We start from the raw sequence: 17,789 nt of genomic DNA on the forward strand, positions 1-17,789 counted from the left end.
TTCTATAAAGGGAAATCACAGTTTATATACTTTTAGACGAGAGTCCTGAGTGCGATGTGGCTCCACTATTCTTCGGCTATAAAAAAGCGTATAAAAATGCTTACAAAACTTACTCGCATCATAAGAAAAGTTGTAAAAAAATTAATAATCCAGATCCAAAAAATATTAACCCATATATTGAACCCAAATGCACTTATTCATCAGAAAAAAATAAAAACAAACCCCAAAATACAATTGAAAAAGCATAAAGTACATACTTGCAACATTTGCTGGTGGCAAAGCTAACGCGTTTCCTGCCAAATATCCTCCATCCAAATGCTTTGCCTTATCAGAGAGTTGCACTTGATTAGGCGGGCGACACTGATGGCCAAGTCGAAGTGAATATGGCTTGGCGTTTAAGAAGTCGGAGTGAAACGAGAGTGACGATGCCGACTGAAACGGCGACGGTGGCTCCTATTAGGCGTCAAATGGCCCGGCAAAACGCAACCACTGCAGCGCACAGTGGGTTGAGTCATCTGCACCTTGGAAACGAAAATGCTGAACTAAAAGTAAATATCTTAATAGTAGGTTGATATTACTAATATATAAATTATAAAATGAAAGAAAATGTGCAGCAAAGTTTTGGTTCCGGAGATCTCTGCGTTCTTAAGGACAGACAGGCGGACGGACAAACGGACATAGCTACGTAGACTCGGCTTCCGCTCAAAAATATAATTATATAATATACACTGATGGGTCGAAAGCACCTCCTGAAACTTAATGTTCAACGAATCTAGTATACCCCTTTATTCATTGAGTAAAGGGGATAGGGAAGTATGAACGATTTAAGAAAAATATGAGTGTGTGAGGTCAAAAATAACACAAAAAGATGATTTTGATGTAATATTTCACTCATAGAGTATGAATGATTTAAGAAAAATAGGTTTTCAAGGTCAAAAATAAAAAAAAAGATGATTTTGATCTAATATTTCACTCATTGACTAAAGGGGATAAGGAAGTATGAATGATTTAAGAAAAATATGAGTGTGTTTGCAAGGTGAAAAAAAAACAACAAAAAAATGTGATTTTGATTTAATATTTTGGGGATATGTAATCGTTTTCATCTGTACCCCCAAGTTACGATATTGAGTCCGACTTTAGGTCTGGCACCACTGTGCGGCTCCTGAAACTGCAAGTGTTTGTGTGCGCCATTAGGAAAGTGCAGCTACACCGCGGAGCAGTAAACCCGTAAACCCGACCCAGCGTCGCTCCACCGGAATCCACTCAACCCCATCCGAGTGCGAGTAGCAGAAGTGCCTGGAATGCCTGGAATGCCTGGAACCCCGAATATTGTTCTGTCGTTGAACGGCACGTTTCAATCGCCCGCTTTCAATCTTGCGTTCCACCGCCTTCAACGATCTCTCTCGCGGCGATTCGCCTTTGGGGTTGGGTGCGTTTCGTTATTGGTTCAACTGCCGCGTACTATTCAGTTCAGTGTTCAGCGTTCAGCGTTCAGCGTTCAGTGCTCAGTGTTCAGTTCTCAGCTTCAGTTCGCTTGGGTTCAGTTCGCAGTCAGTTTGTCAACGGGTCGCATGCGTGTTCGGAAATCGGGCAAGCGAGTGTTGATTTGGAAATCCAAAGCCAAAGCAAAGTCAGATACCCCTGAAAGTGCAGTGCCTGTGCAGTGGTATACCTCAAGTTCTCCGCCAAATTCTCAAAACTCCACCCAAAAAGGACTATCATGGCCTGCGGTTCAACAGGCTGCCTCTTGCTGGGCCTCTTCGCCCTTCCGATGTTTTTCAGCACAGGTGTGTTATAAACCCTGAGTTCGCCTCAAATGGGCGCTAATTAAGGCAGTCGGAGTTACTTAAGTGCGTGGGCGTGTTCTCCCATTCAAATGTGCAGCGAACGCCCGGCTGGAGTTCAGTGAACCAAGTCTAAAGGACTCGCTGGTGTGGAAAATGGGGGAAGCTGCGTCAGATTAAAGTATTTGGCAGCAAACTCATATTAAAGAGATGCGGTATTCGAGGAAAAGGTGGCTTAGGGACTTAGGGATGCAGAAAAATAAGTGAATGTCGAGTGACTTAAGTATAATAGGTTGAGCTTTGATAGCTCTCAAGCTAAGTAAATACAAAATAAGTAGTAATATCTAAAACTATAGAGTGTGCACCTCCTATTATTATTGAAATCTCAATGTTTGCTAAGTTAACAATTGGCTTAAGTTGCTGCCTCTTTCTGTCTGCCCGGCGTTAATTTTTGGCATTACCAGAGCAATTTTCTGGACAGATGAAATCCACTTGAAATACTCTTTAATTTCCATGACTTGTGATTATTTATGCACTTGCTGATATTTTTCCGCACCTCTTTGGTGTTTATTTTTACTTCAAAAGCGCGGCGCTCGAACGAAATGGGAACGAAAATATTTGTTCAACCTTAAAAATGCGGAGAAGCAAAAATATTAAAAATAGCCGTGAAAAGTGTCAGGGAAAATGTTGAGAAATGGGAAATGTTTCGTTTCTGGAAATGTCTTCATCACGCAAATAGGATTTTATTATAATTACCAACAATTACTCAAGTTCACCGCAGCCTTCAATGAAAAGCGTGCCACATATCTAGTCATGTCATCAACTAAAAGTTTATGTGTGTTTATGTCGCGTGGGCGTGGCAAGTGGCAACTGTGAGTGGCATAAGCCCAACTTGCCTCTCGGACCCACCCTACAGAAATGACTAATCTGCGATCAACCAGAACGACAGGCAGTAATCAAGATTAAAGGGTATGGCGGAATCAGCACATTACTCGGAACATGCAATTATTTCAACTTTGCAAACAGCTCATCCTCTTGCTAGATACTTGGTGATGCATATAGAGCCTTAACCTTCGGATAATCTTAAATGTCATTCCGCGATCTCGATTTCGGTCGGCGATCTTCTTAATTAATAATCCGCTGCCGTTGTCGTTGCCGCAGACGAGCCTAATTAAATCTATTCAGTTGCTTACTAATTAGCCATTCACTGCAATTTACTTGCACATACAACCCAGTGAACTCAGGACCCTTTCCCTACAAACGGAAAGAGTGATGGCTATTATATTATTAACGTTATGTAAAAGTTAGGACCCTTTTCAGTGCAAAGTCGTAAGGCGGAAATAGTACTGACGGCATATTGCGCAAACGTGAATAATAAAACCATACATTTTGTGCCATGGAATGCAACAAATTGTCAAACGTGAATAATAAAAGCAAGCATTACTTGTTGGATACTTAATAGCTTCCCAGATGTAGAATCTCATGATGACACACAGAATGCGCAGAGAATAAGTACATATGCATTTCTGACAGTGTAGGGATATAATCTACAGCAGCGAATATGGTTGAGTGTTGTATTGTCACAAGGCTTCTCTGGCACCAAACTGGGCCAAAGTCCAATCCCAAAGCCTATCCCATCATTTCCGAATACCTTGCTGGCTGATTATTTAGGCATTCGGCGCGAATGTGCTGCAATTTTGATAAACGCTCGTCGAGCTATGCATGCAGTTGAACAAACCCAGATTGCATGTCAGTCAAATGCAAAGTGAAACTTTCCGTCGAAGCTCCAACTCCGGGGGAACCTCCGTCAGCTTTTAGGGTTACAAAGTCGTTTCCACCCCGAGATTGGGGCAACTTACACTCGTAAGTTGCAAGTTGAGCGCGTTGCGATATGGCGGCAGTTTGTGGGAGTTGTGGGCGGAAATCTGGAACGGGCTGGCAATCAACACGTTTCTTTTGGGGGCAGACTTATGTGCCGCAGATGCTAGGGGCAGATCCCAAATGTTGCAAGTCCAACTCGCAGTGCTCCTCGAGCTTGGAGCTTAATGGAAAAATTGCATGTGAACCGCGCTGTCGGTGTGGGAAACTGGAAACTTCGTGCCCCATTGTGGAGACCAGTACTTTGGGTGGCTGTTACTATACAATACTTACTGTACTTCCATATGACATGGTCGCAAAGGGCAATGAACTTGGCGTAGTTCATAGGCTGACAAAAGGGGCCACAAGTGCAACCTGCAGGCGGTGTAAACTCTTGCAAATTAAAATAGCAGCCATTAATTAAATTAACGATGCCAGGCAGCAGCCAAGTTATTTGAAGTGGCTTCAAAATTTAAATCAAAGTCTTGTGAGAGACCGGATTTTTCCACGTACATAGGCCGCTTTCTGGTGCAGCGATGATTAAAGCCGAATTCCGATGGCCAAAACCAATGGCGAAAACATCTCGTCCAACAAATACTTACGCACTTAGCGGCCACCATTCTGGGGTCCAAATTCGATTCCGATTCCGATTCGGATTCGGATTCGGATTCAGACTCGTATGTTTGTGACCATTTTTGGGGGGCAGTTGCGGCTGCCACATCGGTTGGCATAGTGCAACCACGGCGAGCTGACAGGCACAATATCAATTTTCCGAGTCCGAGGAATTACAGTCATTACCATTAGTAAAGTGCCACCGACTTGGAGCGGACGCGCAAATAAACCATTCTGCAAACGATCTGACAATTCAGCTGTCAATTAATTTCAATATATTGAAATGATTATAATTTTCATCTCGGTTACGCCGCTTTTCGCGGCACTTTTTCGGCTCTCAATTGCATTCAATTGCCAATTGCCAACTGCCAATTGAACTGCCAATGCGAATGCGAATCGAACGCAAATTGCAATGTTTATGCTGGTTGTTTATGGCCAAATGCGGTCGCTGGCCGAAAAAAATGTAAACACGTTTTCGGCCAATGCGTTGGCACACTTCTCCGGCCTTTCCCTCCCCCTCCCCTCCCCCTGTTCCCACACGCATTCCCCTCTGCCTTTTGACTTATCTAGGCTTTCGCTTAAACGCACCTCAAAGTGTTGGCTAAGTGCATTTAACCCGACCGCCAGCGCTTGACGTTTAAATTGGCCGGAGAAACGAGTTTTATGGCCGCCATCGCAGCCGCACTCGTCATCATCACTCAAATTTTCAAAACCAAGAACACTAAGTGTGCGATCAAAAACACTCTTCAAATATAAATGAGCCAAATATAAATTCTTGCTTCGATGTTCACTTCATTAGAAGGGGAGTGAAAACCTTGCTATGCATAAACTATCAAATTAAAAGTACTTATTTGGCAAGTATGACTGCATTTCTTGCGGTGCATTCCACAACTTAACAACAGTTTAATCAAATATTTACTTGCACACATAGTCGCGGCGGCTAATCGCACGCATAAAGCAGGCAAAGTCGAGCTTTTTGACACTTTTATAAGCCAGTTCCCCATCGCCTGTCGCATAAATTACCCGGCCAAAAGGCTCCCGGCGGAAATTGGCCATATACCACGAAGATATCCGCCAACGGCGTCCAACTGGATATGGGATGCGATTCATTAGTGGGTTAGCTAGCGATTGTGGACTGGGAAAGCGAATAAGCTGGTTACAGGTGGTCCCAAGAACTCCGAGCTTCAATTAGAGCAGAGTAAAGCTCGTCCGAGCCACTAGAACATTTGGAATGCGGGATTAGATATAATAGGCCAAAAATCTGAGAATCAGAATATCAGAATATCTCCCATCTTTACATTTTGGGTTTGAATGGAAGGCTTCTGAATGGAACGCACCCAACTACCAACTAATCGCTACCAATTTCCCCTTTCAGCCTCCGCGGCGCTGCGATGCTGGCGCTGCTCGACGGACGTGTCCAATGGCGAGTTCTGCAACGATCCCTTCATGCCGGAGACCATTTCGGAGCAGCAGCGCTACTGGAGCTACGTGAACTGCACCTACTCCGTGGGCGCGAAGTCGGTGAATGCCCGGCCCGTGTGCAAGAAACTGGTGCAGGAAGGTGAGTTCCCACACCTGGAGGCAGACATCAGACATCAGCCATCAGCCACCCGGTGGCAGTGGAGCTCCGAGGAAAACTTTGCATTGTGGCGACCACTTGTGCGGGCCTTGGACAGCTGCGCTGGGGAGCAACGCCAGTGGGACAGGCCCGAAGTTCCAGAGGAATGCCGCCATTGAGCAGGCTGTGGTGTTCCGTGCGCTGCAGATTCCCGCAGCAGGGCGGGGATCGCTAGATCGACGCAGCTCGCAGCCGGCTGCGGCCGAGATCCAAACAAGATTGAAATTTATTGCCCTGACTGGGATCTGGGCGTTCAGAGGGGCGTGGCAGGTGGTGTCTGGGCGGGTCACAACAACCGCAGCAACCGCAACAAGTGGCGACTTTTTGGCCGCACTGCATGTGCCGCTAATTTGCGGCAAATTGATGTGGAGAAAGAGCAGGCGAACGGGGCGTATGAGTGATATTTGCTGTGGGCTGTGGCTGTGGCGATCTCAAGTCCGATTTTGCGCCTGCCTTTTATTGCCAGTTTTTGGGTATGGTCATTGTTACTGTTGCTGTCCGCAAGCGGAGCAATTGCACATTTGCATACGACCAGAAACGCAAACAAAAACAAGGCACAGAAAATAGAGTTGTGAGGCGATCCGTGTCGTTACATTTCGATCTAAATTCACCTTGCATTGTTGGCCGCTGAATAAATTTACCTGCGGCAGACGATTCGGGCTCGGGTTTGCAATGTGGGTCAGTCAGGCAAACAATGAGGTAAGAAATTATACGCTCTATAAAAATCAGTAATAATAGGTTGGCAAATATCTCCCTTCCGCTTTTTTGCTCTTTATTCAATGCTTTATAAGAAGTGTTACAGTGATCGGATTTAGTTCAAATATGCGCCGTTTTGCTCGATAATCTGTTTCCATCTAGACGGCAACTTCATAATACCTCCCTCGTAGAAGCCCCCCTCCTTATTTGCGAAGAACTCGGACAGCCACTTTTCACAAGCCTCTTTTGAGTTCACCTTTACACCACCAAGGGCATTCGCCATGGACAGGAACAGGTGGTAATCACTTGGCGCTATGTCCGCGCTATATGGTGGATGCGATATCCGAGCTCCCGTAGCTTCTGATATAGGCATAGAAAAACTATAAACACAAATGTGTGGGTGCCCCACAAATCACTTTGAAAGGTCGCGAAAAGGGAAATTCTAAATATGTTAGCTTGCGATACCTACTCAAATTGCCGGCTAATTCATTGCCATTTAATACGCATCAAAAGCAGCCACAAGAAACGGCGTCTGAGATTTAAGCAATTTCTTATGGCCAATTAAAGAACACCATTAAATTTTAGCAATCAAGCGCCTACAAATTGGCTCGCCGACTCTCTGCAAGTTTGAGTCTGGCAGTTGGCAATTAAAATTGCAATTGCAGACTCTCGGCCATCGCTGTATCTGTATCTGCGACTGAGTTCGCTCCGCAGCTACATGAGCAGCGCTTGTAATGCGCAAGATACATAATATGCGGGCCGAGCGGCTAAGAAAAACAAAAATACACAAGATACATATAAATTAATTAAGTTGTTGCACAGCGTGAAGCGCTCAATTACGACTCCAAGATGAGGGGCAGAATGTGTCTGAGAAAAATGCAACTAGGCGATGCAACTGGTTGCTGCCATCTGGCTTTTTATTTGCCGTTAAGTGAATTGGCCAGAAGCCTCGCGAGACGAGTGGCCAACTTTTGGCAAATGTCAAATTAAAAGCGTATTCCACAATGCCAAAACACAAAGCCAAGCAATTAGCCGCAGGCTGAGGTTTTGCTCTGTGTCCGTAGGCAGCTTGCAACCTGTTGCAAGTCCGCTTTTGACCATTTCGGCCTACAGCTTGTTTCTGGTTTTTCTCCGGGGAAACGACGAGCCAAAGGGAGGCACACATCAAGTCAGCTGCTGATACAAATGTCCCGACTTACGAGTTAACTTGTTAACTTTCGGGGCTGACAAGTTTTGGCGCTTATCCACTCGAGCAGCTCTCAAGTACCAACTACTCACTTGCCATTAAAGGTTACTGCTCTATTGTTAGAGCAGTAGCCCAGTAAAGGCGTTAAAAGATTCACCAGAAACAAGCGCATTTTCATAAATAATTAAATTAATTAAAATCGAAATTTGTGGCGCTTGACTCACGCGGCGTATGCGCAATGCGGCACACATACAAGTGGTTGCTGCATGCTGCTGGTGGCTCTGAGTTGTGGGCTTGTTCGATGCGGCGTCCGTGATAAGGCGACGATTGTCCACTGTTTTATTAGCCCCACTGTAGTCCGCCGTCCAGCGTCCAAGCCAATCGCAAAAATGGCCAGCTCAGGCCATTTCGAGCGGCTTTAAAGTTCGCCTTTGCCGTGTTCCATTGGAAATGATTTTACCAGTTTGTCGTTTTGTTCTATTTGCCGCGCACACACAACGCGCAATTTGTTGTGGCTTTTTGTGCGATTTCGGTTTTTTTTTTTCTGCTGCCGTCTGATTGAAAATTGTCTCTAGTTTCGTGTTGATTTCGTGTTGATCTTGTGATCTTATTAAAGTGTATTGAATCTGTCTTTGCCATGAACCCGATTACAGGTGGAAATAGGTCAGCGAACACCCTCAAAGTCCTTTCTTAATCACTTTCCTAATAAATCTTAGTCAGACTAACAATACCCTGGAATCCAAGAACATTTCTTTACATTTCCTTCAATCAAATGGTCAAATGATCAGATGGAAGAATACCCTTTTACGAGTAACGATTATTTTCCGATTATTCCGATTATTTTGCCAATTTTTCTAATCTTGTTAAGTGTAACCTCGTTTTTTTGTCGTGCCGCATTTTCAAATGACGTTTATGAGGCTTTATTCACGGCTCAAGAAGCAGACACTAATTAAAATGGGCTAATGAAAATATTTAATAATTTACTTAATTTAATATTTCAGTCTACGGCAAGCGGGTGATCTCGCGTTCCTGTTTCTACGAGGACATGGACGACTCGGCGGACAAGTGCGCCAATGACCAGACCTCGTCCTACATAAAGACCGTCTACTGCCGCACGTGCACCACGGACGGATGCAACGGAGCCAGTGGCGCCACCCCACCAGTCCTGCTCCTGATCCTGCCGCTGTGGCTGGCAGTATCCTTCCGGCACTTGCTGCTGTGCAAATGAGCCAAGGATCTGGCTTAAGGCCCGGACTGAACCGCGTTGAACTGGCCGGGAATTCCGGTGCTCAGCCGGACTCAACTGAATTTTTCAACAAGTTTTAGTCACTTTGCCCTCACGAATCTGCACAAGAATCACACAAGAACTGGACTGGGTCACCCCCCGACGTCCTCCGCGTAAATGTTACTGGGTCACCTCAGCCACGAAACACCTACACAGAAGGTCACCTCCACACCCGTCATAAAACACTCGATCACACTTGACTTTGTTGTAATATGTACATCCATGTAATATCTTAACTATTGTATTTAAATCGTAATAAATCGTAATTAGATGGTATGCAAGAAGTGGACTCATAATTGCTCGCACTATTACTCGAATACTCAGGATTATAATGCTTTTCCATTTTAAGCATGGGGTAATAGGAGAAAAGATCAAGTTAGCTTTCCCGAAGTTAGGATCTACCGCACACAGTTGGCCTTGAAACACCTAGCACTCCGAGATGTGGCAAGGACACAGGGAAAAACCCACCTCCACCCGCTCGATGCCCAAGGACCTGGTGGACCCCGAGAGGCGGCTGCCGCCGTGGAGCCGGCTTCTGGAGCACAATGCGGAAGGTTGTCCGCGGAGGAGGAGTGGGGAGAAGGAGGAGCACTACGAGGTGGAGATCAGCAACCACCTGTGGTCACTTTGGGGCACCACGCAGCAAGTGAGTCCAGGGGAGCATGGCTCCGCGCTGGAGTCCGCATCCGGCAGGACCGCAGCTCCAGGCCAGGTGCTGGCATGCTGTGTGATGGCCTGTTGCGCCGGCACCTTTCAGTGCCTGGACTCCTGGAACTCCAGCGCGCTGGACACGATCATGCTGAACGGGCAGGGCTACTACAACGAAAGCTTGGCGAGCAGGCAACGCTGGGCGCGCAGAGGGGATCTCTGCCTGGAGTGCCTGAACACCACCTGCTTTCTCGAAGGTCGTGAGTTTTGGGTGGACATCGAGAAGTTCAACACCGGCAAGCTGTACAGCAGGAGCAGGAGTCTGGGACACGCGCTGAGCGTGTTCTTTGGCCAGCACTTGCAAACGGGGGTTCTCCAGCTGAGGGACCAGGCTCTGGCCTTCGGCTTCATACCCGAGTTCGCCTCCGGAGGAGCCTTCTTCCTGTTCCACTGCCAGGCGCGCGGGAGGCCCCTTTTCAGGGACTGCGAGAGCGCCCCATATGTGCTCCGGATGCGGAAGCTGCAGCAGCTGCTCTACTGCATGCTCGTCACTCTGGACGAGAAGCGCCACAATGTGCCCTTCAGGATCTACAAGGTGGGCTGTGTTCCCCGCTCTAATTAGCCGGACTACTGGCCAAACTGAAATGTATACCTAAAATTATAGTGCGCGCATTAGGCCAGAATATACAGATGGCAAAGATATCATACAGTGCCCGAAAAGGTGAGTGACATCAGTCATCTAGGCACCGACGTAAGTAAGTATGCATTTTGTCAGCAAATCAAGAGCAATTGTCCCACATCACTGCGCTTGACATTGCATTTAATCCACATTTATGGTCTGCGAGCGGAAATGAGTGCGGTGCGTCCCTCAATTGGCGGAGTTCGCTAATTGGCAACCACGCGAATGCAAACTCCTTCTTGACGTTTGACCCCGCCAATTGAGCGTAGGATTTGCAGGGCTGAGAAGTCAGATTGCTACTGAATTCGGGTGCCTTAATTAAAATCGCATAAAACCGGCGGTGTGCGTAAATAAAGTTTGTCACATGGCACGAACGGCGAAGGCTGTCATGAAAAAGAAAAACACTTACAAAATAAATATACGCATATATAAAATGGGTGGCAGCTAGGCTTTCGGCCACTTAAACTTGTCGCACGGCTTTTATTTGCTTTGCACCTTAGTTTTATTTTTGTTGTGGCGAAAATGTCGTACAGAGTTTCCAATAAAACCGGCCATTTATCATGGGGCAAACACTGCGAACCGACAATCGAATGTTACGCATACGCCCCGGAGGGCAGCTGTTGGCTGTGATCGCTGCGCATGCGCAGTCAGTGCGGTTTCGGTTTCCACCGACCAGGCCTTAACCCCGGCTATTCTTGGCCCGATCCGGTCCGGTCCGATCCGATCCAACCAATTCCATTGGCGCGCTGTCAGCTTTCGGGCATGGAACTACTGGGAGGAGGAGCAACTGAGCCGCAGATTAGTGTCAAGATTTGCATACGAAATCGTATATCTGCCAGGTGCGTGTGGAGTGTTGCCAAATTTGGCTAATTCCGCCGAGCTGCAGTCCCCAAATGCTGCGGCACTGCATCCTGCACTCATGAATCATTTTCGCTGGCGATTTCAGCCGTTTATAATAGCTGTTTGCGTTCGCAGCTAGATAAGCCAGCTGCCTAATGAGGGGGAAGTGTTTCCACTGGATTAAGTCACTTGAGGAGTGGCGTTAACCGATCGTGGCTGAGTTCATTAAAAAGGCTTCTTTCTACCTGCTGAATTTTTCGTTTTAGTTCAGTTGGCGTGAAACTCGGGAGGAAGAGCTTTTGAGGCTGACACGGTGTCCCCGCTAAGCGGTGTTGCCAACCGCGCTGCTTTGGGGTGACCATGCCGTAAAACAATTCGTTATATTAGCTTTTCCGATGCTTTTTACGTGCTATAGCTAACTTATTTATTATAGGTATACTGAAAAGATCGTTTCAATCGAAAACTTAGAGTATCTTAAGAAAATATTCATTAACATATAACAGCAAGTATTACTTCAGGGGTTGTTCTTGCTTGCATCATAACAAGTTTGTAAATATTGAAATGGAATACCCTGAAATTTTGAAATCGAAACCGTGAGCGGAGATAAGGGGTGTTTAGTTTTTATATTTATTTTTTATGTTTGCTCAAGGCTTTGTGTTCTTATTAAACTCCCAAATGCGCCATGCTAATAGCTTCCATCTTACTTTATACTTGAAGCAAGTAAATGCCGTGAGTAATTAATACATGTCTAAAAGGTATAGTAATTGTATTACAGCCAGATACTAACCCTTTTTCTGCTTGTTCTTCCGGCGAAAAGTGACAAATGAAACGTCATCAATTTGACTGCATGTGAGCTGCGCCCCCATGAAGTCGAAAAGGGCAAGCGCTGAGTCTGGCTGGCTGTCTGGTGGGTATCCCTCGGATGCCCGGGAACTGGGGGCTTCCCCAGAAGCGGCGAGGCAGCAACAACTGCAAGGCGGACAGCGACGCGACTGCGCTGCCGGCAACATTCAGTGGCGAGGCTCTGGCAACATCCACAGTCGTTCCTCGGCCGAGCAACCGTCTGCATCGCGCGCACTCTCGAAGCGATTGGGATCCGATTGCCCATCCAACCCCCGAGGAGCTAGTACACACCGGGCAGAGCAGAGGCGCCAGCAAGTCGCCACAAGTCCGCATCCCCGAAGGATTCGCACAAACATTCCAAGGAAGCCATGTCAGCGGTGCCGATGAGAGCCTTTCTGGCTGGTGTCTTTTTGCTGGCCAATGCCTGGCACATCACAGGTGAGCTGTGTTCCGCGTCCCAGTGTCGATCGGCACCTGGGAAACCCGGGAAAGCCCGGGAGCTGCTCTGATTTTCCGGAAGTCCGAGGGTCAGTGGTTTTCCAAGTAAACAGCTCACCCAATTACAAAAGGTACTCAAAATTAGGCACACTTTCGACCGCTGTTTTCTGCTGGCCACTTGTAATTCCATCTGGCCCACAAGGTCGCCGATACGCGTAAAGTTCGGGGTGAAGGTGTGATGGTTTTCAAACGCAGAGCCCATGAATGAAATTAGTTTCCCATTTTGCCGCAATTTGTTTATGTACTTTTTCCGCCGGCCGTTCGACGATTTTCCCTTGCGGTGTTTATGAAAATTCCCAAAATTTGGCTTACAACTAAAAGTTTCAGGTGAAATCCATAAAATATAGTTGCTATTTATGTTCCTCTCGATTCGAAAGCGGATTTATGGACGACACTTAAAATGATGGGTCTGCTTTTATCTGTCGTAAACAAATTAATAAAGGATGGGTGGAATATAATGAAACATTAATGGCTTAAATATAGAAGAGCTCATTTGTGTATTTTGCTTGGAACACGTGTAGAAAGAAAAAATGTGAGCAATACTATTTATTGCGAGGCGGTAGACCAGTTTGAAATTACAAGATAAGGTGTTTCGTTGTCTTATGGTTTATTTATTTTACAACAAAACAAATGTACTGCCTATTGTATAGTTATCCTGATTCTTAAGTAGGTTTGCAGAGTAGGGTAAGATAATAGTAATAATATACTGCGCATAGAACAAATTCGTGGGTCATTGCTTCCTTGATGAACATCGTTTATATATACACGTGCATGTCCGCGTTTCGAGAATTTTCACGCTTTTCAATGATTGGCAACCTGCACGCCCTATAAATACAAATATTCGCGCGACTGCCAGCGTCTTCGATATTTATTTTCACAGTCATTTCGGAACGGCTCATGATGGCCAAACAGAATCCAAACGCGAATGCAGTTTCCATATTCCATGCCCGTTGAATGCCTTTCAATCGCTCCTGATTTTGATGGGCCTAATTGAGGAACGGGGATTGTGATTAGGTCATTAGGCGGTGAATCGGAGCAGCAGCTCCTGCCCCCCGGTGCTCCCAGTTCGCCTTCTCGCTGTCCTGCAATTATCCAATTGCTCCGTTTGCCCGGGTTTCAATCTGGGTTTACGAGGCGCGGGCAGTGCGCATGTCAGAGTGGCGCCAGGATGGCGCCTGCTCCAGTTTCCCGCTGTCCTCGGCATCTGGCATCCCACATCCCACATCCCACATCGCACATCCCCCGGAAAATCCGCAGCCCACTTGGGGGAAACTATGTCAGCGTCTGGCCGTCTCCTTGGGGTTAGTGCTGCGTTTCCCGACTCCAACTGCGCAATTTGCGCAAACTGATAATGGAGAAAAGGGGAGATAAGAGTTTCGGGTACGCCCGTTCAGGAAGCGCAGATTATCCTGCCACACATCCGATCCGTATCGCATTATATTTGTTATCTGCTACATTTTTAGGGGTTGCTCCTGCTCATGCAAAGGAGGTACAGCTCCTCGGAGGACAGGGGCGTGGAGTGCCACTTCCTTCGAAACAAGTCTCAGCTTTCAATTACCCGGGAGCTGCTTTACTTCACTTTAAAGGAAGCCACACCAAGTCGAGCCATGTGCGTGACCTCAGCGAATGCTTTAGAGTGTTGAGCGTGGGCGATAAAAACGCCTGAACGGCGACCTTGGACGGCACTGCAAAAAATGCTTGGAATTTCTATTCTATAAGGGAATATTTAGCTTGCTTGGTAGCGACTCAGCTGCAGAATTGAAAGTCCTGGCATTTTTTCCGAGCGTCGCTGCGGGAAACAACGAATTACTCACACTACAACTGGCAACTGTGCCAATTACCTGAAACTGCTCCAAAACCCCTGAGCACTAGAACCTAAATAATACAAACTGCATTTGCATAGGACCCGTCGATACAAGGCTGCCCCACTCTTCATGCAACTGGCATCCCAAGGTCACTGCAACTGAAGTCTGCCTCTATATCACATTGTAATTCAGGTGGGCAGGAGAATTATAAATATGCTGTAGTCAATATTTGACAGCCAGCACTCCTTCAAGGAACCCCTTCCCAGACCTCTTTGGCCTCGAGGTGCTCTAGTGGAGCGACTGGACTCGTGGCATGTTGCCTTTCCCGTGGTAAACAGGCATGTCCTGGCAGTTTCGCAGGGCAGGACATGCAAACTCCTTCAAGGACGCGACCGACGATCTTGATTCACTGTCGCGCCAAATCACGCAACCTCATCAGCACAATTAGAGGAGTTTCCCGCGCCGCTTCACACATCGGTTGAGCTCTTGGACTAATTAAATCATTTGGCTAGTTCTATAAATAGTTTGTTATATGAATTCTTATGTTTAAGGTGTGAAAACTAATTGAATGTGCGAAACGAGCGCGGTGAACGGAAGGAAAACAAATTATGAATACAAAAATAAACAGAATCCGAACAAGTGATATCTTCCCCTTTGCAAAAGGGGAAAATATCAAAAAGACTTCCAGGCTGCAATGATTGAACTCAGTTAGACAAACTTTTTGTATTTAATTCGCTGTGGCAATAGAAAAGTCGAACTTTTCACAGTAAACGAAGAAAAGGGTATATATTTTCTAAGAGAAGTAATTTTTTTTTTTTTTTTTTTTTTTTTTTATTTACAATCTGTCTTGTTTTAATACTTAATGCCTGTCAGGGAGATCTAACACGTGAAATCTTTTCAGTCTTCTGACGTTATTATTATTATTTGGCAAACTTAATGCTAAGTTATTTTCTTAGTTATCTCCTAAGTTATGTTCTTAGTCTGCCTGTATATTTTTTACTATGTTTCGCTATTTCTTCTTCAACATAAGGGAATCCTAAGTGTTTATGGCACTACTATTTTTTCTATCAGCACCCCTAGCACCGAAATACTTGTAAAGGGTACTGATATCAATGACTTATATCAATTTATAATTTAATTTAATTAATTAATTGTGTATATCTGCTGCAAAAACCACAATTATGCAATTAGTTTAAGTAAAAAGGGTGCAGTTTATAAAAAACAATAACATGATACTAAGAGTACAGGGTGTTTTTGGTTTCAACTCACTACTTCACCCCGCCCCAACAGCTAGAATCTATACTAGAATCGTATACGTAATAAATTGGACGGAGGCGCCACGGCGACTGGCCACGCACTCCCCTGGTTCCACGCAGGGGCGAATTTCGAAAGGGGCGGCACTTGAAGACGATGATGTCAACCTCTGGCCTGAATTTAGGTCGCGAGCAATGTATCCTTTTCGGAGGATACAATATGATGACCCCAAGAAAGGTCAACTGCAGCTGGTCCACTGATGGCTTCTTTTACTACTTTACTTGCAGCTGTGAACGAGCAGCACCAGAAGCATCATCTGCAGTGCTGGCACTGCAGCTCGGACACCATTGGGGCGGAGGACTTCTGCGACGTGACCTTCCAGGAGGATAACATTCCCACGGAGCTCATCAAGGAGCGCAACATCAACCTGCTGCGGAGCTGCAACAGCACCATTAACTCCGACCACGAACGGGCGGTTTGCCGCAAGACCGTGGAGGAAAGTGAGTACATCGGGCTGAATGTGCGTCGAAAAGAACTGAGAGCCACCCCATACCAATTCCAGATAATGGCAAGCTGATCACCAAGCGGTTCTGCTACTACACCAACAAGTCGGATCCCGTGGAGCTGTGCAACATCACCAGTCCCGAGAAGAACGTGCGGCGCATATTCTGCGAGGACTGCCTCACCGACCGCTGCAACGGAGCCTTCGCAGGAGGCTCCATCCTGGAGCTGCTGCTGCTGCTGCCCACCGTGGCCCTGCTCCAGCAGTTGGCCATCTAAGCGGGAGTTGCCAGTCGTTTTTCAGTTGGAACGTGATATTTTGCTCGAACTTACTTGTTTCGGGGTCACTGGCCCCTCCACTCAGCAGCTTACATTCGATGGATTCAGATGCTTGAGGTGCCATAGGTTCATAGTTTGCCTGGCCGAGTGCCGATGTTTGCCCAGCTCAAAGCTCAGACTCCAAGCGAAATCCAGTTCACACGTTTACCAAGCAACACAACTATAAGTAAATGAGACAGTAATCAGTAGAGATTAAGCCCCAAGCACATAAATACTCACTTATTAGCCTATGACGACATGATGTTTTATGTAAAGAACTCAAGCATTCACCTATGTAATTATCTCAGAAGCAGACAACCAACACGCACTTAAAATCAAGGTATTAAAGCACCCGAATATACAAAACCGAATAGCACATACTGGTATAATCGCATATAATTGTGGCTCAATGGGTTGTGCCTATAGGAATCTTAGCAGGTCTATGACTGCGTCCACAAGTCGTTGTTTTGTGTGCTGGTCCAGCCCAGGATAGAACTCCTCCATTTGGATGCTCTGCCAGAGTTTGGCCACGTATCCGCCGAACTCCAGGCTATTTTTCCCGCCACTCTTATAGCGCTCGTAGAGCATCAACTCGGCCTCGACCATTGAAGCATAGGACTCCCGGTTGCCGAGGTACAGCTGGTAGAGCAGCGCGGCCAGCCTGGTGGATCCCTCCAGGGTGTAGACGCGTCGAATCACTGCTTCTATGAGCCTGCTCAGTTGGCCTGGCTTGAGCAGACAGTGGAGTCTCCGGGAATGCTGTCCTATGGCCAGCTGCCACTTGCCCAGCTCGTGATCCTCGGATTGCAAGGCTTGCTGGAAGAGATCAGAGCTGTTCAGAGTCTGCAGATGCTCGCGGATCTGCTCGCGAATGAGGTAGCCCTGCAGGTGGTGGCGAACTGTCACGTTGCTCTGCTTGCGGCACACCACATGGTTCAGCGTCTCCTCCAGGTCCTCGATTTTGGCCACATCCCTGGGGTAGTCGGCCCTCAGCTTGCCCCACGTGGCTGCCGCCAGGAGGAGCTGCTCGGCTGCAGTGCCATTGAAGTCCGCGATCAGGAGAAGCATCCGTTTGTGGTCATAGCTGGCCACCTGCGTGCCCAAAGCGGCATCCGCGGGCGTAAACAGCAGGGGCAATGCTAAAAGCAACGTAGCCATCATCTCGGAATCTCAACTGCAACTGAACCAGGAGCAGCTGGGTTATCTTGAGCCCGTCTTATCAGTGGGTTCTCTCGCAAAGTTCTCGCACGCCTCGATGGGCACATACCCCTTAAGGGCAATATGGCTTCTAAATGGTAAAGTATTATTTAAGGTCCTGATGTAATCACCTCACTACGCTCGTAAATCTGCTTCCATTGATCCCTA

General features: G+C 46.7%; 4 protein-coding genes across 4 annotated transcripts; 3 read left to right on the forward strand and 1 right to left on the reverse strand.

The window, feature by feature from the left end:
• Positions 1–1,478: 1,478 nt before the first annotated feature.
• LOC6548746 lies at positions 1,479–9,334 on the forward strand. Its single transcript, XM_001974067.3, has 3 exons — positions 1,479–1,787; positions 5,629–5,814; positions 8,755–9,334. Exons 1-3 carry the CDS (start codon positions 1,721–1,723, stop codon positions 8,979–8,981), a joined length of 480 nt encoding a protein of 159 aa, XP_001974103.1. The 5' UTR covers positions 1,479–1,720; the 3' UTR covers positions 8,982–9,334.
• Positions 9,335–9,448: 114 nt separating this feature from the next.
• Positions 9,449–10,393, forward strand: LOC6548745. Its single transcript, XM_026980629.1, has one exon. It carries the CDS (start codon positions 9,478–9,480, stop codon positions 10,306–10,308), a length of 831 nt encoding a protein of 276 aa, XP_026836430.1. The 5' UTR covers positions 9,449–9,477; the 3' UTR covers positions 10,309–10,393.
• A 1,842-nt stretch (positions 10,394–12,235) lies between these two features.
• LOC6548744 lies at positions 12,236–16,804 on the forward strand. The gene is made up of 3 exons (XM_001974065.3): positions 12,236–12,486; positions 15,893–16,105; positions 16,168–16,804. Exons 1-3 carry the CDS (start codon positions 12,417–12,419, stop codon positions 16,383–16,385), a joined length of 501 nt encoding a protein of 166 aa, XP_001974101.1. The 5' UTR covers positions 12,236–12,416; the 3' UTR covers positions 16,386–16,804.
• LOC6548743 lies at positions 16,803–17,585 on the reverse strand. The gene has a single exon (XM_001974064.2). It carries the CDS (start codon positions 17,583–17,585, stop codon positions 16,845–16,847), a length of 741 nt encoding a protein of 246 aa, XP_001974100.1. The 3' UTR covers positions 16,803–16,844.
• Between the last annotated feature and the right edge of the window lie 204 nt (positions 17,586–17,789).

The sequence above is a fragment of the Drosophila erecta genome, unplaced genomic scaffold (genome assembly GCF_003286155.1).
Source record: "Drosophila erecta strain 14021-0224.00,06,07 unplaced genomic scaffold, DereRS2 tig00000092-arrow-pilon, whole genome shotgun sequence".
NCBI lineage: Eukaryota > Metazoa > Arthropoda > Insecta > Diptera > Drosophilidae > Drosophila > Drosophila erecta.